This window comes from Dromiciops gliroides, chromosome 6 (assembly GCF_019393635.1).
Source record: "Dromiciops gliroides isolate mDroGli1 chromosome 6, mDroGli1.pri, whole genome shotgun sequence".
NCBI lineage: Eukaryota > Metazoa > Chordata > Mammalia > Microbiotheria > Microbiotheriidae > Dromiciops > Dromiciops gliroides.
The window spans coordinates 161,826,624-161,853,552 of NC_057866.1; the positions used below are offsets into that span (position 1 = coordinate 161,826,624).

Genomic DNA, 26,929 nt, shown 5'->3' on the forward strand with positions numbered 1-26,929 from the left:
TTGACTGTGGAACAGATTTATGGAGCATTGTCTCGCTGGAGTAAGAGAAGACCTGGTGTTTTGTAGCTTTACAAAACAAAGGGGAAAGAAGGGCAAGATAACTGTGAGGGATCTTTGAATAATGGGCTATCAGTAGTATATGCAGCATCCATCCATATCCTGCATATTTTCTTGCAGACCTTGATATTGCTTTTCAGTATACCAGGGTCATGCTCAGCTACACCTTATTCCAGAGGTGCTTTTCTCTTGGAAAAGTTTAAGGATTTCTTGGGGGTTGGGATCTTTAGGTTTCTTGGAGTCCCACTACAAGTATTCCTGCATTGAGGACAGCCAGTAAAAAGGCACAGACTAGAGAGAGATGTGTCCTATATTAGGACATGGAGTGTATAGAGAAGAAGAGCATATTACAGAACTGAAAAAGTAGGAAGGAAACAGTTGTGAAGGCTTTTAAAAGCACATATCTATCATATTTATTTATATATTATATATTAATATTTTATATGAGCATCTTTAAAAGCTTTTAAAAGCATATATATATATGTATATATTATTGAATATTAAATATAGTTTTTGTACCCATCCTCCTACAAGATAATAAACAGGTCAAAGACATCAATAATATCTCCTACAATTTGTTTGCCTAGATCAGAGAAGGCTATTTCTGCCTCTCTTACCAGAAGTAGTTAGCTCACAGAAACCAGATCAGAGAATGGATAGGGAAAATGAAGCAGCAGGTTAATACAATAGTCCAGGTGTGAGGTGACAAGAATCCACACTAGGGTGGTAGCTGTATAAATGGAAAGAAGTAAATATATTTGAGAAATGTTGTGAATGTTGAAACAAGACTTCGTGACAGATTGGCTTTGTGGAGTGAGCTAAAGAGGAGAGTCAAGAATAAAACTGAATTAGCCAGCTTGGGTGACTAGGAGGATTGTGGTGCCTTTGACAGTAATAGAGAAGCTGGGAAGAGGGGTGGGTGTCCTCTTTTGGACACGTTGAGTTTGAGGCACCTGCTGGAAATCCATTTTAAGATGTTCAAGAGGAGGCTGGTGATGTCAGACCAGCTCCAAAGAGAGGTTAGGGCTGCATAGTTCTGGGAATCATCTGCATAAAATGATAACTGAACCCATGAGTGCTGGTGAGATCACCAGAGAGAAAGCATAAAAGAAGTCCCAGGAGAGAGCCATAAGGAATGCCTATGATTAACAAGCATGATATGGATGAAGATCCAGCAAAAGAGACCAAGAAAGCTGTTAGACACATTGATGATGATGGTGGTGGTGGTGGTGGTGGTGGTGATGATAGATAACATTTACATATTACTCATTATGTACCAGGCACTGTATTAAGTGCCTTACAATTATAATCTTACTTGATCCTCACAATAACCCTCAGAGGTGGATACTATTTTTATTATTCCCATTTTACAGAACAGGAAATGGAAGCAGATAGAGATTAAGTGACATGCCCTGGGTCACACAGATAATAGGATGGATATGAACTCCGGTCTTCCTAACTCCAGGCCTGGCACTCCATCTACTGCATCACCTAACTGTCCCTAAGGTAAGAGAAGAATAAGTAAGAAAAGATCTAGAAGACACCAGTGTCTTATAATAACCTGAAGAAGAGGAAGCATCCAGGAAGAGGGTAATCAGTAATGTCAATGTCTGATAAGACATAAGTTTGGAAAGAGCAGTTTTAGTTGAATGATTAGGTGAGAAGTCAGATTGCAGAGTGTTTAAAAGAGAATGAGAAGAAAGGAAGGAAGTACCAACTGTAGACAGCTTTCTCAGTGAGTTTATCAGAAAATGAGAGGAGATATAGAATGATAGCTAGAAGGCAAGTGAAAGGCTTGAGTTTTTTTGTTTTCTTTTGTTTTTAAAGATAGGGGACATGGAGGGGCAGCTAGGTGGCATAGTAGATAAAGCACCAGCCCTGGATTCAGGAGTATCTGAGTTTAAACAGGGCCTCGGACACTTGACACTTACTAGCTGTGTGACCCTGGGCAAGTCACTTAACCCTCATTGCCCTGCCCCCCCCCCACCAAAAAAGATAGGGGACATGGGCATGTTTGTAGGAGGCTGGGAAAGATCTAGTAGATAGTCATAGAGAGGTTGAAATCTGTATTATTGAAGGGAACATCCACATTGAAGATCAGATGACAGATCCCTGTGAGAGTAGTGAAAAACTTCCTAACACTTGGTTAACCTAAAATAGAACAGGCTGCCTCTGGATCCTCAGTCAATGGAGGCTTTCAAGCAAGGGCTGGATGACCACTTGTAAGCTATGATAGAGTGGATTCTTGTTCTGATATTGATGGACTTAACTAATCAATCAAAAATATTTTTTAAATGCCTGCTATGTGCCAGACATTGTAATAGGCACTGGGGATACAAGGGCAAACAATGAAACAATCAATAAATGTTCAATCAGTAAAAATTTACTAAGTGCCTACTATATGCCTAGCACTGTGCTACTTTCAAAGAGCTTAAATAATGTGAGATACAAGAATCTATAAAATATATTGAGCAGAAAAATAAAGTTAATAAATGAAAATATATAAAGTGTTTAAAAAAATAAACCATGAGAAAAAAAAAAACATGGTAGTTTGATAGGAAGAGAAGACATTAGCTGTTGGAAGGGATCAGAAAATGCTCACTGCAGAAGTTGGTGCCTGAGCTACACATTTTTTTTTTGTGGGGCAATGGGGGTTAAGTGACTTGCCCAAGGTCACACAGCTAGTAAGTGTCAAGTGTCTGAGGCTGGGTTTGAACCCAGTTACTCCTGAATCCAGGGCTGGTGCTTTATCTACTGCGCCACCTAGCCGCCCCTGAGCTACATATTAAATGAAGAGGAAGACTCTGAGATGGAAGTAAGGAGACGGTATATTTCAGGTTATGTGGGACAGTCGATAAAAAGTTATGGGGGGAAAAAAGTTATGGGGACTAGAAATGGAATGTACTATATGAGGAATAGAGAGAAGGCCAGTTTGCCCAGATTGAAGGATGTGGGAAGGAGAGTAATGTCTAATGGGGCTGAAAAAGTAGGTTGGGGCCAAATTGTATATAGTATATGAACCATGGATAGAAATCATAGTTCAAATAAAAGAATGAATTCTAAACTAATAAATGTACCAAGTTATTGTTACAAAATTCTGCTTTGGGGAGATAAAGTAGTACAGTCATCTTGGTGGTAGGAGATCAAACAAGTATTATTAAGCATCTAGTACAATCAGGTACCTGGGATACAAGTGCAAACAATGAAACAGTACCTAGTCTCAATGAATTACATTCTTACATTCTAATGGGGGAAACAAGTACATATGAAAATACATACAGCACAATGCATAAGTACATATAATAAATACAAATATAAACAAAGTGGTTAAATATCTTAGTTTGGAAAGGAGGGCACAAGTAATGATGGGAATCATAAAAAGTGTTATGCAAAATATGATGTTTGAGCTGCTTCTTAAAAGAAGAGACGAAGTAAGGAGAGAATGTATTCCTGGTATTGAGAACAGCTAGTACAAAGGTACTAAAATAGGAGATGGGAGTGTTGTGTGTAAAAATAGAAAGAAGATCAGTTAGGCTATATCAAAAACTTATATTTATATATTCCTTTGAAGCTGGGATTCTTAACTTTATTTGGTGTGGACTCCTTGGGCAGTCTGGTGAAATCTATGGTCCCCTTCTCAAAATAATGGATTTTTACAAACTCATAAATGAAAGAAATTATAAATTTCAGTTTGAGATCTGGGGATACACACACATATATATGTATGTATATGTGTATATATGTGTATGTGTATATAGTGTTTATATATACACACATATACATGCATATGTGTGTGTGTATATACATATACATTATATATATGTATATAATCTCCAAGTTCACAGATGCCTTGAAATTTATCCTTGGATTACAGACTCTAAGGTTAAGAACCCCTGCTTTAAAGTTTGCAAAGAATGTTCTGTTCACTTTCCCATTTAAGACTGTGAAGTTGATACAAGTACCTGTTGTTATTTAGTATTCTCATTTAACAGCTGAGGAAACAGGCTCAGAGGGATCAAAGAATTTGTCTGGTGTCCCAGAGCCAGTAAATGTCAGAGATGGGATGTGAACACAACTTCAGATCTATGACTTTATCCAATCAATCATCAACATTTATGAAGCGCTATTATCTGCCAAGCTGCTGCCTCCCCTGAGGTCCTTTCCAGCTCTGAGATGCTATAATGTGGCGTTAAGGCGGCTGCCCTCCCCCAAGCAAATACCCTGTGTCCAGCCTAGTCTGGGAGTCATGAATTAAGAGAAGCAGGGCAGGGCTGCAGTACGAAGATGCTGCATCCCGTCCCAGGATCCCAGGATCCCAGGACTCCTCTCCCTCCTGCCTCCTCCCTCCAGAGAATCCAAGGAAGCAAGTTCGAGACCTCGTCTCGCCGACCCTCCACTGCGCAACCGCAAACTCTACAGTGCGTCTGCCCATCTCGCCCAATCAGAGCGCGGATAATAGACCGGATAAGGCGGGGCACGCTGGGCGCTGAGGAGCGAATCAACGCCTTTGGATGGCCACAGGCGGAAGCGGAAGCGGTCCAGGAGCTGTTGTGGGGATTGTTGTGTTTGTGTGTGAGAGGGGCACTGTGTGTTTGTTCTTTGGAGGTTTTGGGGGAAGGGCCGGGAGGGGGCTGCGGGTCTCGGCCGTGTGGAGGCAGCTCCTTGAGGCCGCCACCGCCGTCGCCATGGTGCAGGCAGAGCGTGGGGTGGCTGCCGGGTGACGGGAGGGCGGGGGGCGGGGGTGACGGCAGCTCCTTGGCCCGGCCCGGTTAGCTCCGCAGTGTTCGTCCGAGCTGGGGCGATACCGGGGTGAGCGGCTCCAGCCGCGCCGGGCCAAAGGCGTGGGCCGCGGCACTGTCAGGAGAAAGAGTAGCTCCTGCCTCCGAAGCCACGGCGTTGGGGGCGTCGGCACCGTCAGCACCTGGTAAAGTAAAGCAAAGCAAAGTAAAGCAAAGCCCGGCCGCCCCCTCCCCACCTCTGATCGTGCCACCCGAGCCCGTGCCCTAGGGAGGCTGGGAGGGCGGGCGACGGGAGGGGTGCCGGGTCCTCGGCCTACAGCCACCTCCCGCTGTTCCTCCTCTTCCTCTTCTTCTCTTCCTCCTCTTCTTTCCTGCTTCCTTTCTTCTATTCCTTTTTCTCCTTCTTTCCCCGCCCCCCCTCCCCCTTTCTATTTCCCGGGGTTGTTTTTGACGAGAACATGCCTTGCACCTGGAGGAACTGGAGGCGATGGATCCGGCCCCTCGTGGTGTTTATCTACTTGGTGGCCTTGGTCGTCTCTCTGCCTCTGTGCATATGGGAGCTGCAAAAATTAGAGGTAAGATGAGCTTGTCTCGGGATGCTTTCGATGCCCTGTTCAGCCTGGGGAAGGACATTTTTCCATTTATAATCTTTCCCCTTCCCTTTTGCCTTTATTCTCCAGTGACATTTCATACAGGACCATACATTTAGAGCTCTAAGGGATCTTGCAGGTCATCTGATTGCAAAAACTCATAATTTTATGTATGAGGAAACTGAGGCTCACTGAGCATAAGTGACTTGCCCAAGGTCATGCATTTAAATGACAGTCAAGAGTTTAACTCAAGACCTTTCTTCCACATGCAATGCCACTCTTAGAACTGCAGCTTTAACCTGCCTTGTTCTTTTGAAAAATTCACGGTCTGCTCAGAAACAATGTTTGGGGCATATAAAGAAGCCTAGAACAACATTCCACATAAGTTCATTTCCCTGAAAGATCCATTTTCAGGAATAAATATTCCACTTTTTTAAATTACCTGGGTTTTTTAAATTTTTAACTCCCCTGGTTTTGCTTAACTTTTTATCATTGAAAGATGTTGTTAAGGAGTGATTGCGCTGGAATAAGATGATGTTTTTGCACGAAGATTGGGTTTACTAAAGTTATATCAAATGAGTGACATTAATAACATTATACATAATACCTTTAGCTTCTTAAATTAAAAGACCTAATTAATTTATCTTTCTTTTTTTTTTCTTTAGAAAGTAATTAGGTCTTACCTGTCAAAGGTTTTGCAAAATAATCCTTGTGGTTCTATACATTTTTTTTTGATGTCACATCTTATTATGACATCAGTAAAGTAGCTCTAAAGAGCCTGAAAGTTCCTAAGGTAAAAAGTTAAGTTATGTAACCTTTTCAAATTAACTGGTTAAAATTTTTTCATCAGCTCCAATTGGTGTCATTATCCTTTAAAGTAAAACTTCAAATGTATTTATCCAGTAAAACAAGTCTGAAGCTGCTTCAGCCTAACTGAACAAACTTCATTTCCCTTCTGTCACAAGGCCAGTGAATTTATTAATCTAGAAAAAAAGGACCCTGGTAGAGAAACTCCCATCAACTCTAATGTAACTTAACCAATTTCAATATTTGCCAGGGCCTCAGAGGGTCACACAGCTAATACATGCCATGATCAGGATTTGAACCTAAGTCTTCTGATTCTTTTACTGGTCCCCACACTGCTGGATAGCTTTTTAAAAAGCAAGGTAGATGATTTACTACTACAGCAAGAAAAACACTTCTAGAAAGAATAATGTCTTTAGACCTACTGTCTAATCTATATACTGCTAGTGTCACTTATTAATAAAACATGTTTTGCCAGATGTCAGTCTTTGGTAGTAAACTTAATGGGCTTCTGATGCTTTTTAACTGAGAAGCTTATTCAGACATTCCCTTTTTTATTTGAGTTTCATGACCAGTACGTAGAGAGGAATCATTATAGAGAGATCTTGAAGTTGTTAGACAAGCCCTACAAAATATCTTTAGATACGTTATTTATGGTAGATGACGTCATTAAATAAGTAAATCGTAGGAATCAGTTATTCAGAAGGTAGTGCCTAGGAACATCAAAAAGTAAGCATATTCCTTACTCTGAAAAAAGCCTGATAATCTCAATAGTTGTGATTCCTCATTTTTCCACTTGAGTATTGTTTTCTTTTCTCTCACAGCACCTAAATTTTGTTTTATGACATATCTCAAGTTAAAAATACCTGACTTGAAAATTCAAGCTATGAACTTAAGAAAGGCCCAGTGACTTTCCATTCACTCCACTGACCCCCAAGGCTGCTTTTGGCTTTGTTTTTATTTACTTCTGGTGTTCTGTGTCTTTTGTGCTACTGCCAAGCTATTTGAGGTTTGAATCCGGGGAAATTGTATTAAACAACTTTACCTTTTAGGAATTTGGTTAGGTGCTATAATTGCCTGTGCTTTTTATCTGTGTTAATTCTACCTTAAGCAGGCCTCCACAGGGAGACTTAGAGTTGTCCTCTTACTTTCTATCTCTTCCCATCACCTCAAGAGCATCACTGACTCAACCCCCATCTCCCCAGTTTGAAAGCCCAAAAAATACTGTTAGTTTTGGGGAAACAAAGACAAAAATAAAATAGTCGCCACTCTCTAGAGTAGACATAAGCATATGTAAAATGTGTACAAAATAAATAAGGTCATTTTGTTGGAAAGGATGTAGGCAGCTATAATCAAGAAAGGTGACCTTTGGTCTGTTTTCTTCCCTTTTATATTTTATTGATCTGTATAGTTTTTTTTAAACATTTAGAGATTACTCTTATTTCATGAGATGTCTCTTGTAACAAAATAAAACATTTAAGTAAAACTAATAATACAGTGGTCTCATCTGAAAGTGCATGCAATATTTTTAATTGGTTGTGTACTCCACCCCCATTTAAAACATAGAAATCTATATTCTCTCCTCCCCGACCCCTACCTTACTGAAAAAGAAACCATTTATTGTAACATTCATTGTTAAGCAAAACAAATTCCCTTGGTGATTGTATACAAAAATACGTATTCTGAACCCCACATCTACTTCTCTGTAAAGAGCCTATATCATCACCTGATCTTCTGGAATCGTGGTCATTGTATTGATCCTGATTTTTACAATGTTATTTTTATTGTAAAAGTTGTTCTCCTTGTTCTATTCATTTCCTTTATTAGCTTCCTTTAAAATGTTATAATATAAATCACTCCTCCGTTCATGGGTATCCTTTTAGTTATTGGCCAACAATAGGTGCCAGCCAAAGCCTCGTTTGGTCTCTTGTTGCCTCTGAGTAAGTGTAAATAGCAAATTTTAGCCAGAAACCCGGAGTCTTCCCCTCCCAGATTGATTAATTTTCTTTTAGACTAGGTAAAAGAGGCCACTCTGCCTCATTTCTTTTCTAGCCTTAATCATTGAATGGGTATTGCCTCAGGCAAACTGAGACCTGGGAAAGACCTTAGCTTAAAAAGGCCAAGTTCTCCCACTGCAACTGGGGCATCTCCAGTTGTTCTGATCTATATCTTGCCACTGGACCCAGATGACTCTTCCAGAGAGTGAGGCTGGTGATTTTTATACAGCCCTTCCTCACTTAAATCCAGTTCACTGCAAGTCATGACATCACCTCCCCATGGCATGGTTCTCTTTGAGAACAAAGGACAAAAAAAGGTCTTTGTCACCACAAAAAGAACTGCTATATAAATATTTTTGTAAAGAAAGTACCTTTCCCTCTTTCTTTGATATCTTTAGAGTATATATACGTTATTTATTTGTTTTTTGGGGTTTTTTGGCTGGGCAATGAGGGTTAAGTGACTTGCCCAGGGTCACACAGCTAGTAAGTGTCAAGTGTCTGAGGTCTGATTTGAACTCAGGTCCTCCTGACTCCAGGTCCAGTGCTCTAGCCACTGTGCCACTGCGCCCCTGAACTTATTTCTTAAGGGATTTCTGATTGCAAGCTCAGTGGCCTTTTCTCCTTGCTGTGCTGCCTGATTGCCATTTAATTATATAAATTAGTGGTTTTGCCACATAAATCACTATAACACTTTTAATGTATCGCACTTTTTCAGTTGTGTAGCTGTTTCTGAGAAACTATTGCTGGTATCAGACCTGGGTCATGCTGTGTTGCAAAAGCTTTTTGGGGTTTGTTTGGTTTTTTTTTTTGGTTCACAAAATGAAACTCATGGCTTTTTTTAAACTCACCCCATTAACAAGATTATATGTGTAATCAGTCAGAGAAGTAGTTTAAGGATGTTCATTCTGACCTATAGGTTGAAGCCAGGATTTAATAGTATCATTGACTTAAGACTTCTCCCCTCTCAAGCCCCCAAATGTAAATACCTAATTTTTAAAATATGCTTAGTTCCACATCATTTTAGGTTTTGCAGAGGACCTGATATTAACCATGATCGTGTCATTGACAGTTTGTGGTGGCATTTTTTTTCTTTCTGCTTGCTTTAAGGACCACACGTAAAGCTTAGAAGAGCCAGGTGTCCCTTGGGCTGTGGTTTGCCCACCCTTGAATTAATTGGTGAGCATGATGATAATGTGAACCAACAAAATGCAAGCATGTTTGTGATCATATATTTTAGTTACAGCTTAAAGCAAAAAAATTATGATTTACTCAGCTCTTTCCTTTGTAAATGCTTTTGTAATGTTATTAACAGATATATCTGTTAGAGGTTTTTTAAACAAAGCAAAAGCAGATCACTAAACACTTTGACTCTATTGAAGTTTTAAGTCTCCAGTAGTAAAAGTAAAGTAGTTTAAAATATTAACTTTGAAAAGCTCACTCTACTTTGTTAATAAATATTAGTTTAGAAGTATTTGAATATTTTAAATGTTGGTTGCTTTATATAGAATGAGAAAATTTCTAGAGGAGTCAAAAGAACAATAATTATAAGAAATTGTAAGTCAGTTTTAGATGATTTCTTTCAGGAGCATTTTAGAATTATACTGATTTAAATTCTAAATTGTATCTATGAATAAATTACACTACTGTTGTTCTCATCTCCGTAATATCCTGTCAGGCTTTCAGAGATCAGTTAAGCATTATTAAGCTATTATATGCTAGCACTGTGCACTGAGGATACAGAGACCAAAAAGAGGACGAGATCCCTGCTCTTAAGTAGCTTCCATTCTATTCAGGGAATTAATATGTAAGTTTATAGAGAGTAAATGCAAATTAAATACAAGATAGGAGGAAGAACTAGCATTTGGTATCAGGAAGGGCTTGATGTAAAAAGTGGTGTTTGAGCTGAAACTTTAAGGAAGTGAGGCATCCTTTTTTGGAGATGAGAAGTGAATGCATTCCAGGAGTGGAGAGGGTGACTAGTGCAAAAGCGTGCAGATGAGGGAAGGCCAATTTGTCTAGATTGTGGAGTAGAAGGAGGAGCGTAATGTAGAAAGAGGCTGGAAAGACAGTTTGGAGCTTGGTTGTAAAGGGTTTTAAAGCCAAACAGCCTAGAGGCAATAGGGAGCCACCGGAGTTTGAGGAAGGCAGTGGCATGGTCAGATTTGTGCTCTGGTGGATATGAGAGGAAGATAGAATTAGAGTGGAGGGAGACCAGTTAGGAGGACTTGGCAGAGACAGGTAAAGGCCTGACCTAAATTAGTGACTGTGAAAAAGAAAAGTTTTAATGTAAAAGATGTGAATGCAGAAACTGCAAGATCTGGTAATTTCATGGATAGGTGGAATGAGAAAGAAGGAAATCATTCAAGAAAAACACCGAGGTCATGAACTTGGAATGCTGGAAGAACTGTGTTTTTTTTTAACAGAAATAGGAAAGTTTGGTAGAAGGGTGACTTTTGGGGGAAAGATAAATTCTGTTTTGGCCCTGCTAAATTTGAGGTGCCTCTGAGACATCCAGTTTTGAAATATTGAACAGAAAGTTGGTGATGTGAGAGCTCAGGAGACACATGCGATTTGGGGGTAGGCAGCATAGAGATGACAATTGAACCCATGGGAGTTGATGAAATCTCAGATGAGGAGAGGAAATGGAGGCAATGGGTGTAGACAGCTTTTTCTAAGGAGTTTGATTGAGTAAGGGAGGAAAGGTGTAGGTAGAGTGATAGCTTGAAGGAATGGGGTACGATATTACCGTTTTATTGATGGGGTGATTTAGGCATGTTTGAAGCAACCAATAGATAGGGAAGCGACTGAAGATTAGACAGAGAGGTTTAGTTGTGGGGGCAATCTGCTGAATAGGGAAGGGGATCAAGAGCATATAAAGACCATTCTCCTTGGCAAGGAGAGACCACCCAATCAGAGACTGAGGCCAAGAAGGAGAGAGTGGAAGATGTGAAGGGTTATTGAGATAAGAGGGAGAAGATCTCAGTTTTCTTATTAAAGTAACTGGTGAGATCCTCAAGGCTAGAGGATTGTGGGAAGCTTAAGGAGAAAAACGGTTTAGAACAGCTTTAGGGAGTGAGATAAGGGGTCAGTTAAGGAGGGGCTAAAAACAAACTTAGTCTCGGAACTTTTTATTATACCTCAAGTATAAAAATTTCTGTTGAAAATTGTTACTTTTTATATTTGAATTCTTCCACTAAAATAGTATTCACATGGCATGAAAATGACCTTGGGTTTTTGAAAGTATTCCAGATGAACTATTAATCTTTGGTAGATCCTGCCAAGTTGGAAAGACTTCAAGTGAGGGCCTAGAAATGGATTTTGTACCTGCTGTCCAAAGACTAGCCTAGCTAAATTTGAAGATATTCTACAACAAATTAAGCAAAGAAAGTTGAAATCTCTTTTTGCGTAGGGAGTGTCCACAACAGTAAAATAATGGACCTTTGGCTGCATCAAGTCCTGCATCTCCTTTATTATGTTTTGGCAAAGGAAAGGGAATTAAGGGCCCAATGATACAGTAGAGCTTCAAATATTAGTGTTGAGTAGAACCAGATTCCATTGCCATATTATAATGACCACTGGGGAAAAGGGAATGTATTGTAAAATTCTCTGGAAGTTCTAATCCCAGATCTCCCACTTATTACTTATTACCTTTGTGACCTTGATTTCTCTTGGGGTCTGCTACCTCATACATAAAATGAAGGAGTTGGACAAGGGGACCTCAAAGTTACTTTCTGTCTATAAATCTTAAATCTATACATTTAAAGGGAAATTGTCAGTAATGATAGGTAATTCAGCACATTTATTGAGTGACCACTATGTGTAAGACTCTCTTAGAAGCTAAAACAATAATGTCCAATAAGTGAAGTGCCATATTGTAATGGAAAGATACTCTACGTTCCCTTGCAACCAGATCCATATGATGAAGTAGTGTCCTGTAGTCTTCCTGACCTTTTAAGTATACTCTTACTCAATTTCAAGCCCAGTGAATTTTTTTTCTTTCTTTCTTTTTTTTTTTTTTTTGGTAATCCCTAGTATAGAAATTTAAAAGTATTCACCAAATGAGATTTTTATCCTGCTCAGAACTATTAGTATTTGGAGGACTTCTTTCTATATTTGCTTAGAGTTCTTTCTAAAGTTCTTGTGCTTATGATAGCAGTAGCCTGATGCTTTTCAGTATTCATTCAGTGAACATGTATTAAGCACCTATTGTATGCAGTGGACTGGCGAAGGGGGAAAAACATGATAACATGGTCCCTGCTTTGAAGGAAAATTATAACGTATTTAGGGCAGATAGACTAGACTAGAGACTAGAATGGTGATATAGTTCATCATTGTATAGGGAATTTCCATATAAGGTCTCTCTACCAACACCACTTTCTTACCAACTTAGAGTCATAGAGAGTTAGCTAGGACACCAAGAGGTTCAATAACTTGCTCAGGATCACACAACCAGTATATATTAGAAGTAGAACTTAAACCAATTGTCTTCTTGGCTCCAAGGCCAGGCCTTCAGTTCACTCTACTGGAATGTTGTATAACACAAGCAAAAAAACCCTAAAACAATAGTACAAATTACAATCTGGTGAATACATAAAAGAAATAGATCCAAAATGCAGTGAGCTAAGATGAAGAAAAAATTATTAGGTAAGGCAATCAGGGAAGACTTCATAGAAGTGGTGGGGAATATTATCTTGCATCATTATTAACCTGGCATGCCCTGCATATCACAAGAGTGTTTAAAAGAAACATGGTATTTTAGAGCTAGAAAGAAGGAACCTTAGACATTTTAGAAAACCCTTTTTACATTGACTGAGATTATTTAATTCCTTGATTATTAAACTTCATTGGATATTTATTGAATGCTACATGCATTCTTTATTTGTAATGGATTTCTTTGAAGCTGGTAAAGATGTATAGGCAACTTAATAGAATTTTTAATTAAGAGTGATTCAGGTAAAAATTTTATCATACAGACTGAGTCTATTTTAACTTAATTCCTTTAACACATTGCATTCTAAGTATCTGACAGTAGGGAGGAAAGGGGCAGAATTCTGGGAATTCTTACAGAGTGGAAAGGATGAGAAGGAACAAATTGCAATCACTGAGTTGGAAAGGAACTGAAAAGAAAAAGTAAATAGGTGGGTCACATTAACTTCTAGAAGGTTTAGCTGTGTTTCTCTAACATGATGCTCAGCAATACCATGGAGCTGATCATTCTTAGCCCTTCCTTAGTCAAAGCTGCCAGCCAAATCAATTGGGAGATTTTCCTTGGGGAATATTCTTCCTAATATTTTATAATAAAGTCAACAGGAGTGTTTTGCTTCAGAGAAATTAGCTTTATAACAAACTTCATTAAAGTGCCTCTTTAAAAAAAAGATAGGTGTGCTTGTAAAATATTTTGCTCTTGTTACTCTGTAAAATTAAAAATAGGAACTTTTTTAAAAAGCATGTCTTTTTTGTTCTCTAGTTTTGTAACAGTGAGGTATTTATGCTAAACCATTTCTTTTTTTTAAAAGGTTGGAATACACACAAAAGCATGGTTTATTGCTGGAATCTTTTTACTAATGACCGTACCAATATCTTTCTGGGGGATTTTACAACACTTAGTGCATTACACTCAACCTGAACTACAGAAGCCAATAATAAGGTAATAGCTTGACTTGTTTTCATCTTAAAATTTTCATGGAGATTTTTCAAGAATATGTTGAGTATTTTACTAAATTTGTTAAATTGTCATCTTTGCTTTCTGAATAGGATTCTTTGGATGGTGCCTATATACAGCTTAGATAGTGTAAGTATGATTCCCTTTGTCTAGTTACTTGAGAACTTGTATACTATTATAGCTACTACAGTTACAGAAGACTTTGTCATTAAAATAAATTTGACTAAATAAATGTTATACTTGTTAAAAGTCATTAATAATACTAATTCCAGAATACTTGTTCTATAATGCTGATTATCTTTAATTTGATTTGGGGGAAATAGAACAGTCATCAAAATATAATTAGCCAACCCTCAACCATTTAGCAGATTATCCATAGCAATTTTTAATTGAATTTATTAGCACTGTCACCAAATTATACACTTTTTGACATAAACGGAATTTTTGTTTAGTACAAAAAAAGCTGAAGAAAACTCATTGTATGTAGCATTGGAGGAGTTAAAGGGTTAAGGCAGAATGAAAGAGGATAGTCCCCCTTAGAGCACTGTTTCACCATTTTAAGTGCTGCGATGCACTGTTTTTTTCATGTTCCTGCTGCCTTCTATTAGTATTGATCATCAACATTTAATCATACATTAAAAATAACACTAAAGGTTCATATTTCCTTTCTAACCTTTTCTCCCTTGTTTTATAATATATATAAAAGTATCAAGTTAGTTTCCTCACCACCAAACTGTCACTCAAGCTGCTTATCCTGGGGGGTCCAGGAACAGTTGTTTTTGTTTTGTTTTGTTTTTTAAATAACATTTGGTTATTGTTTCAAATTTTTTTCCTTTGTAGTCACTGTTTTATGCATTGAAATATATCATTCTTAGAAGGGGTCTTCACTAGACAGCCAAAGATGTCCATGACACAAAGTTAACTTCTGATGTGGAATGCTGGGAAAGCCAATCCAATTTTGGACAGCTCTAATTATTAGAAGTTTTCCTTACATTAAGCTGATATCTGCTTCATAACTTCCATCTGGTATTTCTGGCTCTGCCCCCCCCCCCCGGGACAAAGTAGAAGAAATTGTTTCTCCTCGAAATTAGAACCTTTGAAATATTGGAAAATGGGATTACAAAGTCTCCCTTTCCTTCCTCCCTACCCAAGTCTTTTCTTCTCCAGGCTAAGCATTCCCTGCTTATTGAGTAGGGGCCTCTTATGATTTTATTGCCCAAACTCTTCAGCATCCTATTCACTCTCCTCTGGATGCTCTTCCAGTTTGTCCTTAAAATGTGTTGAAAACTGACCACAGCACTCCTAGTGTCATCAGACAAGGCCAGAATACTGTCTGCCCTTGGCTCTGAATGAACACTGCCTCTTTTAATCAAGCCTAAGACTGTGTGCGCGTGTGCACCATGTATATCTGTTGACTCATCTGCCGAACCACAAGGTCTTTTTACACGAACTATACATTTTACTTTATCAAGTCACACAACCACACTCCAGACTCACACAATTATAGCAGATAATTTAGCCTTCCAGTTTCACTGAGAAGATGGAAGCCCAACTCTTTGTGAAGTGCCTCACCTTTGGCCTCCATTCCTGTGAAGTCCCCAGTTTTGTATGGGGAGTGTAGTTATGTCTTGGGGGTAGATGGTATATACCCTGAAAGTGTCCCTTTGTGTTAGACTATTCTAGATACTTTAGCATGCCCATTTTTAACATGGTTCATTGTAATAGTTTGTTACTTTAATATGTGCAAAATTTTTTCCTCACAACAATTGAGGTACAATTACTTTATCCTTCATTCTTTAAATTGGTCCCATTATAATTACATTCAGAAAATCCAGATTTGAATCATTGCTCCATGTGATTAAATGTAAAAAAAATTGATGTATACATATCCAGGTTAGACTTGTAAACCTCTCTCAGATAAGATAACTAATTTCATTTGTTTTCTCTCCTATTCATCTCTTATCAAAATCTAATATTTATTATTTCTGATATTTTCATTAATAAATTTGGCATATCAAACATCTAACCTAACAGAAACACTTCATGGTTTACAAAATGCTGTCCTTAGTAGTCCTGGGAAATATTACCCCCATTTTATAGATGAATCAGAGACTCTGTGATTGTCAGAGCTGAAATTTGAGCCCAGGTCATGATCTTTATACCAAATGAAGACTAAAAATAGGCCTAAAAGGAAAACATCTAAGACAATTTCAAATAGTTATATGGCAAGAAATATGGTATGGTATGTTGATTCATTGTCATTTCAGTGAAATAATTTTAACTTCTATTTTTTCATAGTGGATAGCCCTGAAGTATCCCACCATTGCAATCTATGTGGATACTTGCAGAGAATGCTATGAAGCTTATGTCATATACAGTTTCATGGGATTCCTTTCTAATTATCTGACTAACCGGTATCCAAATCTGGTATTAATCCTTGAAGCCAAAGATCAGCAGAAACATTTGCCTCCTTTCTGCTGCTGTCCATCATGGGCAATGGGAGAGTAAGTATGTTTGTTCTCATCTTAATGCCATATCTCTTGAATGCCTGCTGTGCTCAGTCAGGCTGTGTTGCTAGGGTGTACAGAGGCTTAAGACAGGCTTTGCCCTCCAAGGAGATGACAGTCTAATACAGAGAGCTGGGGTTTTCAAACACTGATATGGCAGAGGAGTACAGAATGAATTGAATTGGAGTGAAACTTCAGTGGCAAGGAAATTAGTTAAGTGGCTGTTACAGTCACTTAATACTTGAGTGTGACATTGGATACACACTTGCTCTTAGGTTCCTCATTTGCAGAATGAGAGGGTTTTGAACTATGTCATTACTGAGCTGAACTAGTTTGGTGGCAATGAGCAAAGAAGAATATTGAGATAGTGAAGGAAATAGCTAACTAAAGTTCATTCAAGAAGCTTTTGAATGCTTTCAGCAGAAAATGAAAGGTAAATTTGAGATCACATTTCTGAGATCCCAATAGGATACAGGGGTTGGAAAATATACTATCTTACATAGAGGTAGACAGCTATTGGCTGTATAACTTCGTAACCCCACTAAGTGAGTCATAGAATCACAAATCTTGAAGCTTAAAAAAAAAAAAAAACTTCTAACCGGTAACTAATACTTTGTATCTGATAATGACAAGTAACTAATGCTATTTGTGTTTGGACTAGTTTGAACTATGTATTACAAATGCTGAGTTTTATGGTTAGATTCTTAATTTATCAGTGTTGATTTTTATCCTGAGAACAGATCAGTTAGCATGTTGTTATAATTGTGTCCTTGGCATACACGATTACATTTTTTCTGTAATTATAGCTAATTTTTTATAGTTGAATCCCATTGAAGTTTTTTTGGTAAATCTAATTTTTGGCTTCTTAAAGTTTGGGGGTTTTTTTGTTTGTTTTTTTTTTTTAAGTGAGGCAATTGGGGTTAAGTGACTTGCCCAGGGTCACACAACTAGTAAGTGTCAAGTGTCTGAGGCCGGATTTGAACCCAGGTACTCCTGACTCCAGGGCCGGTGCTCTATCCACTGAGCCACCTAGCTGCCCCTTTCTTAAAGCTTTTACCACCTTCACTTCAGTCCTTTATTAGAAGCCTGTCTGTTGAGTACCTTCTTACCCCTTTGGCTAGCTGGTGCCCAACTTTAAAAGAAAGCTTTTAAAACCAAAACAGTAACTTTTTCCTGTGCAGAGAAGGGGCAAGAAACCTTATGGGTAGAAGAGACCATTTTTCTTAGGGCCTTGCCTCATTTGGCAGAGTTGTGGTGTTCATCAGTACAGAGCGGACAGTTAGGGATGAGAGTGAAATTGGACAGTTTCCAAGAATCTTTCAAATCAGTGTCACTTTTTTAAATTAAGTATTAAGAATTCTTTGGATGTCATATACATTCATGACATGAATCTGAATGTAAGTATAAAAGAATATTTCGGAAGCAAGTTATATCATCTGTTACTGCTCCCTCTCCTTTAGCAGGGATAATCAAGTTAACAGTATTTGAAAATTATAGCACAAAGCATGCACTCTCAGAGAATCATATGATTACCATCTTGCTTTAAACATAATGCCAGCCTTACAGAATGATGGCATATTACTGGTAGATGACCAAAACTTTGTCCAGATGTAGCTCTCTGCTGACATACTGCATGTAAATGCCCAAATTGATTAGTTTCTGCATTGTCTTAAACATTTAGTTTTTCCTTAATTCTATTAGATTATCTAAAATGTCAAAACAAGAACATAATTTTGAGCATCAAAATTAAACTTCAACTGTAATTTCTATGCTGCTTTTTTTGATTGTTGACCCATATTCAGATTATGATGTTTGATGCTTCTGAAATGCATGATGTAGATTAATTCGGTTGGTTATTACACTGTAAACAAGTCCACAAATCCAAATTCTTCTATTTGACCTCACACTCTTAGAGCAGCAGACTGTCTCTAACCTGAGCTTGCAAATATGTGAACTTGATCACCTTTGAGACAGATAGGATGGTTTAGTATCAGGCTGTTGCTATTACTGGAAAAAACTACTTAGCAATATCTTTTGACAGGGAATATTGAACATTTCATAGTGCAAAGCCAATCACTGAATCTTTGGATTTCATGAAAATTTATATTCTTAGAAGTTCTCCAGTGTGCGTATCTATTGAGACACAAAGTTAAAAGATACTAAGAATCATCTTATATCCATTTACTTGATTCATTTTTAAAATTCTAATATATTATAAAATTTAAAATGTATCTTAATATATTTAAAAGTATACATATGCATCTAGATAGATATAGATATATGTATTTGTATCTATATAATATTTGCCTTTGCTTTGAAATAGCCATTGTGTGGGGGCAACTAGGTGGCACAGTGGATAAAGCACCGGCCCTGGAGTCAGGAGGACCTGAGTTCAAATCCAGCCTCAGACACTTGACACTGACTAGCTGTGTGACCCTGGGCAAGTCACTTAACCCCCATTGCCCTGCAAAAAAAAGAAATAGCCATTGTGCATTTAACAAGTTTCTTTTAAGTAGAACAGTTTCATCCTTGCTGGGGTAGGTATAGTGTAACCTATTTGCTGTTGGCTAAGTTATCAAAAGGGAAAAGAAACATAGCAGTCATCTGTAATAACCTGTTTCTTCCTTAACTTTATTCTTTGTACTTTCAAGTGGGGCACACAAGAAAATGAGTTAGGAAGAGTGGTTAAAGTATTGAATTATTTGCATTTCTTTTGCAGAGTATTATTGTTCAGGTGCAAACTAGGCGTATTACAGTATACTGTTGTAAGACCATTTACAACTATCATTGCTCTGTAAGTATGTATGTGTGATATGAATGTTTTGGAAGCACTTTATTATGTTGCCTTTTGCCTTTTTTTTTTGAAAGGTTAAGGATATGTTATTCAGATGGATCATATAGGCATTAAGAAAACTTATTTTATGAAAATTATAACTGAAAACAGATAAATTGAGGAAGGATGGTTCACATTGCACAAGGAAGCACAGTTCAGTAAGCATTAAGCACACCTATATTATATGCAAAAGCAATGTGCTAGAGACACAAAAGCAAAAGTGAAATGGTCCCTGATCTCAAGGCACCTATGTTCTAGTGGGAGATAGAACCTGAAAACACATCTTGACTTAGCATGTAGTGGCAAGAAAATACATTTTTATAATGCTTATATCACACAATCTACAAAGTAATCTTGTATCTCTGGGACCACTGCTTTAAGAGTGGAGATAGCAAAAACGAACACCACTAACTAGGAGGGAAAAGTTCTGGAGCTACATATTTGAGCTTTATAGCCTGGAACTAGGCCACATGGTTACCTATAGAATGGCAGAAGGTATTTAATCAATTTGTCATTTTCAGAGATACTTATTGTATAAAATATAAAATAAGTGACACAAAGACACAATTAGCATATTGCCTTAGTTTTAATTTGTATACATTTTCCTGGAAATGACATTATTGGATACTAAAAAGCTAAGAAAGGAATTGAAAAATCTTCAAGATTTATCTTTGGTAGGTATTAAAATTTGATTTTGGGTAAATAGTTTTCAGTTTGAGCTGTGAAAAAGTAGTAAATGCCTGCCAGTGTATTCAGAATAGTAATCAACATGCTGTGAGAGAACAAGAAGATGACCTTGCAAAGAAGAGGATTTTCTGGCCCCTTTTTCCTTTTGCTCCTAAGTTCTAGTCATTTTTAGTCACATCTTTCTTTAGCTTTTTTCCCCCCACATATTTAGCTTTATTGTAGATTGAAATTCAGTATTTAATATACTATTGTGTATATGTGTCTAGTCCGTTTTTCTTAACCTCTCTGATATAAGGAAATTATCTGGTGCTAAGATGAAATAAATATTGGTAACGAATTTGTAGCTAATATTGGTATATTATTTACTAGATTTTCAGAACAGACTACTATTTTGTTTTTTTTTTAATGGTGCTGCAACAAGACTTGAATTTTATTTTAGTAGTATTGTGGGTTTGTTTTGTTTTTTTTTTTTTACTTAGCCATGGTTACCATATGTATTCAATGAGTGAGTGTTTTATTTTGGGTTTCCTGCTAGATTTATGAACACACATTTTCTTGTAACATTTTTACAAAAAAAGTTTTATTGTAACTTTTGAGCAACCTATTTATCCAAATTTGAATATTAGAGTATTCTTAATAATTGACATTTTTTAATCCTTTGAATGAATTTTTTCATAAGACCTTGAAGTATAACTTTGAAATTTTATCATAAATGTGTCTTTTAAACCATTTTTAGAATCTGTGAGCTGCTTGGTGTATATGATGAAGGGAATTTTAGCTTTAAAAATGCTTGGACTTACTTAGTTATATTCAACAATGTGTCACAACTGGTGAGTAAGAAAACTGTATTTTCTTTGTTTTACTGATAATACTGATAATTAATGAATAGTATTCAAACTTAATACCAGTGACTAAATCCTTGGTGAAAATACCTGGTTGAGAATGTTGCATAAATTTCATACCACTTTCAAACTTGATTTTCTAAGCTGCCAATAGTGAGAATTTGATGGTTTTATCTTGATCTGTTGATGTTCTGCCTACCTGTCAATTGCATATGAGCTACTGTGGTTCAGTATGAGATGTGAGACAATATAACCTACTGAAAGTGAAAAAACTTGAGTTTAGATCAACAAATAAAAGAAAATATTTAACTTTGTTGTTGGTGATATAACAGTCAAAAGAATTGATTAAAAGCTAGGCAGTAATTGTAAATTAAGTGTTATCTTATGCCTTTTAGATTTTTAAAAGGTAACAAGTTTTAAAGAATTGTATAATATAAAAATAAATTATCTGAAGATATCTTTTTCTTTTGAACGAACATGTAAATGCATACTTTTACAAGAAGTTAATTCAATTTAGTGCAATATTATTAAAACTTCAGCGCAAAAACACTAATTACTGATAGAAGTCAAGTTGTACCATCAGGTGCTAACTGGATAGTTCAATGATATCTCTCTCTCTCTTTTTTTTTTTTTTTACGGGGCAATGGGGGTTAAGTGACTTGCCTAGGGTCACACAGCTAGTACGTGTCAAGTGTCTGAGGCCGGATTTGAACTCAGGTCCTCCTGACTCCAGGGCCGGTGCTCTATCCACTGAGCCACCTAGCTGCCCCTTAAGTTATCTTTTACCAAAATAATTCTAATACAGAATACTGTAAAAATTCATTACTTTGTTTCCTGAGCATTTGAAAATTCCACTGTTGTATATAACAGTGCTTTTTTTAAAGAGTCATCTTCAATGGATAATCAGTGTTTTCTGTATGGTATAAATATGGTATTCAATGAATAATCAGAATTTAAAATAATTTCACTACATCCACCCAATTCCAGGGAAATATTTCCAAAAATAATATACCATAGCACTCTTTCTCCACAGTCTTCTCTCTCTTTCCCTTTCTTCTCCCTCATTTATCTAGCTTATAACAAGAGATGATCCTCTTACTAGATTATTATCATTTTTATAATTTTCCTTTTATTAGAAGGATAATTAAGAAAAACTGAGATATTAAAAGGTTTTTAATTTTTTTTTCTAGTTTGCTATGTATTGCCTTGTGCTGTTTTATAAAGTACTGAGGGAAGAACTGAATCCAATTCGGCCTGTTGGCAAATTTCTTTGTGTAAAGATGGTTGTTTTTGTTTCCTTCTGGTAAGTCTTGCTTTTCTACTAAATTCTTTAGTTTATTAAAAAGCAAACATTAAGTAAAAATATATGGAAAAAATTAATTGTCCAGTTGTCTTGAATTGGTTAAATTGTTTAGTTTTCCAGTATGACAATAGTAATTTACTTAGCTTGTGTGATGTTTGTCATACAATTTTGTGCTCAATTTTGTGTATTCTGCTCTCAGTGGGATTATATTATACACCATTCATAAGAAATCTATCTTCATTTAGGGTTCATTGCCATCAGGTGCCTTTTATGCAACCCAAACTCTTGGTCTTAAGACATGAAATCTAACTCTAGTCAAAGACTAACTCACATTTATAGAACTTTAATATTTACAAAGCACTTTTCTTTAAAACAACTCCAAGAGGTGAGTAGTGCAACCATTATTATTCCTATTTCACAAATATCCTTGTGAAATTGATGAATGAACATGGTCTTAATTGTCTTTGGAGGAGCAGATCCTCAGAGTCCAGTGACAGCAACTGTCCATCTTGTCTGGATAGCATAGGGAAAGGTCGCAACTGACTCATGCCTTAGCTTGCCAGTACCTGCTGGTTTTAAAATCTATAAAATGGCACATGAAGACAACAATTTTAAATATAATCTAAAATTTCATTTGTTAAACATTGGATTCAGTCTTTCTGACACAAATATTACCTTTTTATAAACCTGTTCCATGTAGGCAAGCAGCAATTATTGCCTTGTTGGTAAAAGTTGGAGTTATTTCTGAAAAGCATACCTGGGAATGGCAGACAGTAGAAGCTGTGGCTACAGGTCTACAAGTAAGTGAACTCTCAGCTCCTGGGTCCTACTACTCACTCACCTTCCACTCTGATTCAGACCTTCCTTACCTCTTGCCTGGACTATCATAGGAACCTCCTGATCAGTCTTTGTGCCTCAAGCCTGTCTGTATCTTCAACAAACTCAGTTTCCTCATGTTGAAATGAGACTGAAACAAATGATCTTTGGTCCCTTCCAGTGCTAGATTATACGGTTATAGATTTAGAACTAGAAGGAGCCTTAGAAGCCATCTATTCCAAGTCCTTCATTTCACAAATGAGAAAAATAAGACCATGGTCATGTGGCCAGAATAAGACCCTCTATAATTCTGTGAAGTACAGTGGAACTGTTCTCCTGTACAGCAAATGCGATATAAAAAAGAATGTAACTGATGTCTCTGCTCTTTTATAGGATTTCATTATCTGTATTGAGATGTTTTTTGCTGCTATTGCTCATCACTACAGCTTTTCCTACAAACCCTATGTGCAGGAGGCAGAGGAAGGCTCATGCTTTGATTCTTTTCTTGCAATGTGGGACATTTCAGACATTAGAGATGATATATCTGAACAAGTAAGAAATGTTGGTAAGTATTTGGCAGTAAGTATATTCACTTTTTTTTTTTTTTTTTTTAGGCAATGGGGGTTAAGTGACTTGCCCAGAGTCACACAGCTAGTAAGTGTCAAGTGTCTGAGGCCGGATTTGAACTCAGGTACTCCTGAATCCAGGGCCGGTGCTTTAACCACTGCGCCATCTGGCTGCCCCCATATTCACTTTTAATTTATCTAGATAGAGAGGTTACTGAATGTCTATACTGGCACCTTATTAAGACTTTATCATGTTGGGGCAGCTAGGTGGCACAGTGGATAAAGCACCAGCCCTGGATTCAGGAAGACCTGAGTTCAAATCCAGCCTCAGACACTTGACACTTACTAGCTGTGTGACCCTGGGCAAGTCACTTAACCCTCATTGCCCCAGAAAAAGAAAAAAAAAGACTTTATTGTGGACCTGAATTTGGTAGAAAAGAATGGAGTCGGAAGGTTTGTTACTAAAGGAATTTATTCAAAGGCAGTCCTATTACACAAACCCTTTATAATGAAATTCTAGCATATTTAGAGTGACATATTTTGTGTTTGGTCAGTTCGAATTATAACAAAGGCTCTCATAAAACTTTTGCATCTTCCTTCAAGGGAGGACAGTCCTGGGTCATCGTAGTAAAAAGTTTTTTCCTGATGAGGAGGAACAAAATGAAAATACAAGTTTATTATCATCATCTCAAGACCAGATTTCTGTTGCTTCTTCTATGCCATCTTCACCCTTGGGTCACTACCAAGGGTTTGGACACACTGTGACACCACAGACTACGCCTACCTGTTCCAAGATGCCTGACGAAATTTATAATGCTGTTACAGGAGGAAATGAAGAACCCTCAGCTAGGTATAAATCTGTGGCCTCCTGAACATTCAGAGAAATAATGCTGCTTCTGTCTTGCCATGGTACTTCAGAACCTGGTATCCCATCACTTATGAATTTTGTGCTTGGGGTAACACTAAACTGAGGGGAAATTCCAGCACAAAGATGGTTGGTGAAAGCCAGGGTGTGTATAAAGGTAGAGTCGAATTTAAAACTGAACTAAGCACATTTTGTGTATCAAATAATCAGTCTAAATTTCCTAAGACTTGATTTATTTCTCAATGTCAGAACACTACATGCTTACATTTGATGGAGAGAAGAAAATGGCTGCAACTATTACTGGCATTAAACTGCTCTGTCAAATAGATGGACATGAAAATCAATGTTTTCTACCCCTGCTGCATGGAATAGAATGCTGCTGAATTAACCTGAAGAGTGGACTTTACAAACAATTAGGTAAATGAATTAGTGCGACTGGATCATAATTAAAGTTAATGGTTACTTATGTAGGTTTTGCTTACATAACATTTAAATACTAGATTTTATTCCATTCAATAAAAGAAGGAACTATTGACCTATTGTCTGCAGCTGTTGTCTCCATATTGTCAGATCTTTATAACATAGTAATGGTAGAGTTAAAAAAAAAAGGCTGGTCTAAAAGTTAGAGAATCCAAGTCTCCAGTTCCAGTAGCATCAGCAGAGATAGGGATAAACTTGAACCAGAGTCGCTGAAAGGACCCAATGCATCCTCGACAGCATAATACTGTGCAGCTGGCAGTAGGGAGTCTGTTCAAAGAATTCTTGTTTGGAGGGGAACTTGACCCAGAACTGTTAAACCAAGCAAGTAGAGAGGAGAAGAGACATGAAAATGAAAATTAGCCAGTAGAGAAACAGATTAGGTGACAATCTATCATGTTTCTGAAACCTTATCTAAGAAGTTATTGTAGCAACTGAAAATGTATCTTCTGACTATAAGTTACAGGCAAACTGGTCTGTTCATTATCAGTCAACGGGATTTAACGTTAAGGAGGGCAGGGCAGGGCAGGAACTGTATCTTGTAAAGAAAATGAAAAGTTAGTTGTTAGAGTGCTGTTGGAGATGCCATGGACTCCTAAATCTAGATGCTGTATCTTAAGTGTTTCTAATTTAGCTGATGCTTCTGTATTCTCCTAAGTGTGGGTGTTTTTTCCTCTGGGAGAGAGAGAAATCCATCAATTCCTTCACATCCTATCCCTGTCATATAAATCCTCTATAGAGGATCTACTGAATCTTTTAAGTGGGTATTCTACTTTTTTAGTTCAAAGCTCTTCCAACCCCTGCCCCACATATCGAGAAGGCAAGCAGTATGTTATGCAAATCTTATTTCCAGATTAGCCATGTCGAAAAAAAATAAAACAACAAAAACATAAGCTTCGGTTTTCACTCACTCCATCAGTCCTGTCTCTGGAGGTGGGCAGCATTTTTTCATCATAGGCCCCTTGGAATTGTCCTGTATCGTTGTCTTGATCAGAGTACCTAAGTCATTCACAGTTGATCATTGTACAGTATCGCTGTTACTGTGTACAGTGTTCTGGTTCTTTTCACTTCTCTTTGCATATCAGTTCATATAGTCTTCCCAGGTTTTTCTGAAACTGTCCACCTCCTAATTTCACATAGCACAGAAGTATTCCATTACAATCATAAAGCACAATTTGCTTGCTCAGCCTTTCCCCAATTGATGGACATCCCCCAATTTCCAATTCTTTACAATCACAAAAAGAACTGCTATAAATATTTTTGTGCAAATAGAACCTTTCCCTTTTTCTTTGATCTCTTTGGGGGTACAGGTCTGCCTACTGCATCTTAGAAACCTTCTTCTAAATCTTAATATATTTGCTGGATACCAGAGAAATCCTTGTGGTCTGTTATTCCTCTCTATGTGAACAACTCATCTTTGAGACCACTCATGTCTACTTTATTAACTGATAAAATACTACAACCTAATAGAAACCATTGGACAAATTTACACTGTCCTCAGAGCAAACAGATACTGAAACCAACCTGAGTAGGGCTACTTCTCTCCTAATTTTGCTTTCTCTTGCTAACATGTATGCTTGACCTCTGAGCAGGTTACAGCGTAATAGATGTCTTGACCAGTGGCTTAACAGCATTGGTTACTTAGCCGAGGCTACCTTGGTATAGATTTTAGTTCTATGCAGGCTACAGCTGCCCAAGAATCTGCTCATAAAACTGGGTTTTGTATTAAGGCATATGATTTATCCAGATATACGTAAGGTTTTATATGACATGAATCTTATCTCTAATCCCTCAAGAACCAAAGTGGAATATAAACTGGAATTTTACTTGGGAAAGGACAAAGTGGAGTTTCTAGATGAAACTAAAACTGTATTATACTTTCTACTTATTTTGCAGTGATTTCAAATTTAGTTTGGTATATACAGCCCCCACCCAAAAACTTAAGCAATCCCTTTGTATTTTAAATGGGTTACAACCATAAAGATAGTCTGCATATTTATATCAAATTTCTGTTCCAAAAGAGTTAACAAAGTTACAACAGGTCAGATACCCTGTGTGCTAAGAAAATTGTAACAAAAGGACCTCAGAATTTTTTTTTCACTTTCATACTTTAGTGGATCTGGGATCTCATGAATTACACACATGCACACGCACAAACACTTCCAAGAATGCTGAGCACACCCA

General features: G+C 37.3%; 1 protein-coding gene across 5 annotated transcripts; it reads left to right on the forward strand.

Annotated features, from left to right (window-relative positions):
• Positions 1-4,567: 4,567 nt before the first annotated feature.
• On the forward strand, positions 4,568-24,808 carry TMEM184C (transmembrane protein 184C). Of its 5 annotated transcripts, XM_043970769.1 has the most exons (12): positions 4,569-4,981; positions 5,272-5,371; positions 9,295-9,363; positions 13,704-13,834; positions 13,942-13,978; positions 16,148-16,353; positions 19,076-19,150; positions 20,613-20,706; positions 21,909-22,021; positions 22,722-22,821; positions 23,231-23,402; positions 24,007-24,808. In XM_043970769.1, the coding sequence occupies exons 4-12, from the start codon at positions 13,752-13,754 to the stop codon at positions 24,273-24,275; spliced, it is 1,149 nt and encodes a 382-aa protein (XP_043826704.1). In that variant the 5' UTR covers positions 4,569-4,981; positions 5,272-5,371; positions 9,295-9,363; positions 13,704-13,751; the 3' UTR covers positions 24,276-24,808. The 5 variants fall into 5 exon arrangements, 4 of the variants coding, with proteins under 4 accessions (XP_043826702.1, XP_043826704.1, XP_043826703.1 ...); XM_043970767.1 differs by lacking the exon at positions 9,295-9,363 and having other exon boundaries at positions 4,568-5,371; positions 24,007-24,253; positions 24,518-24,808; XR_006353573.1 differs by lacking the exon at positions 9,295-9,363 and having other exon boundaries at positions 4,569-5,371; positions 24,007-24,425; positions 24,518-24,808.
• Positions 24,809-26,929: the final 2,121 nt, after the last annotated feature.

Coding starts and splice junctions, on each gene's coding strand:
- TMEM184C (XM_043970767.1), top strand. CDS start 5,255: ATGCCTTGCACCTGGAGGAACTGGAGGCGATGGATCCGGCCCCTCGTG. Junction 13,979..16,147: donor CTATATACAGCTTAGATAGT/GTAAGTATGATT, acceptor ATTTTTTCATAG/TGGATAGCCCTGAAGTATCC. Junction 22,822..23,230: donor CTGTGGCTACAGGTCTACAA/GTAAGTGAACTC, acceptor GCTCTTTTATAG/GATTTCATTATCTGTATTGA.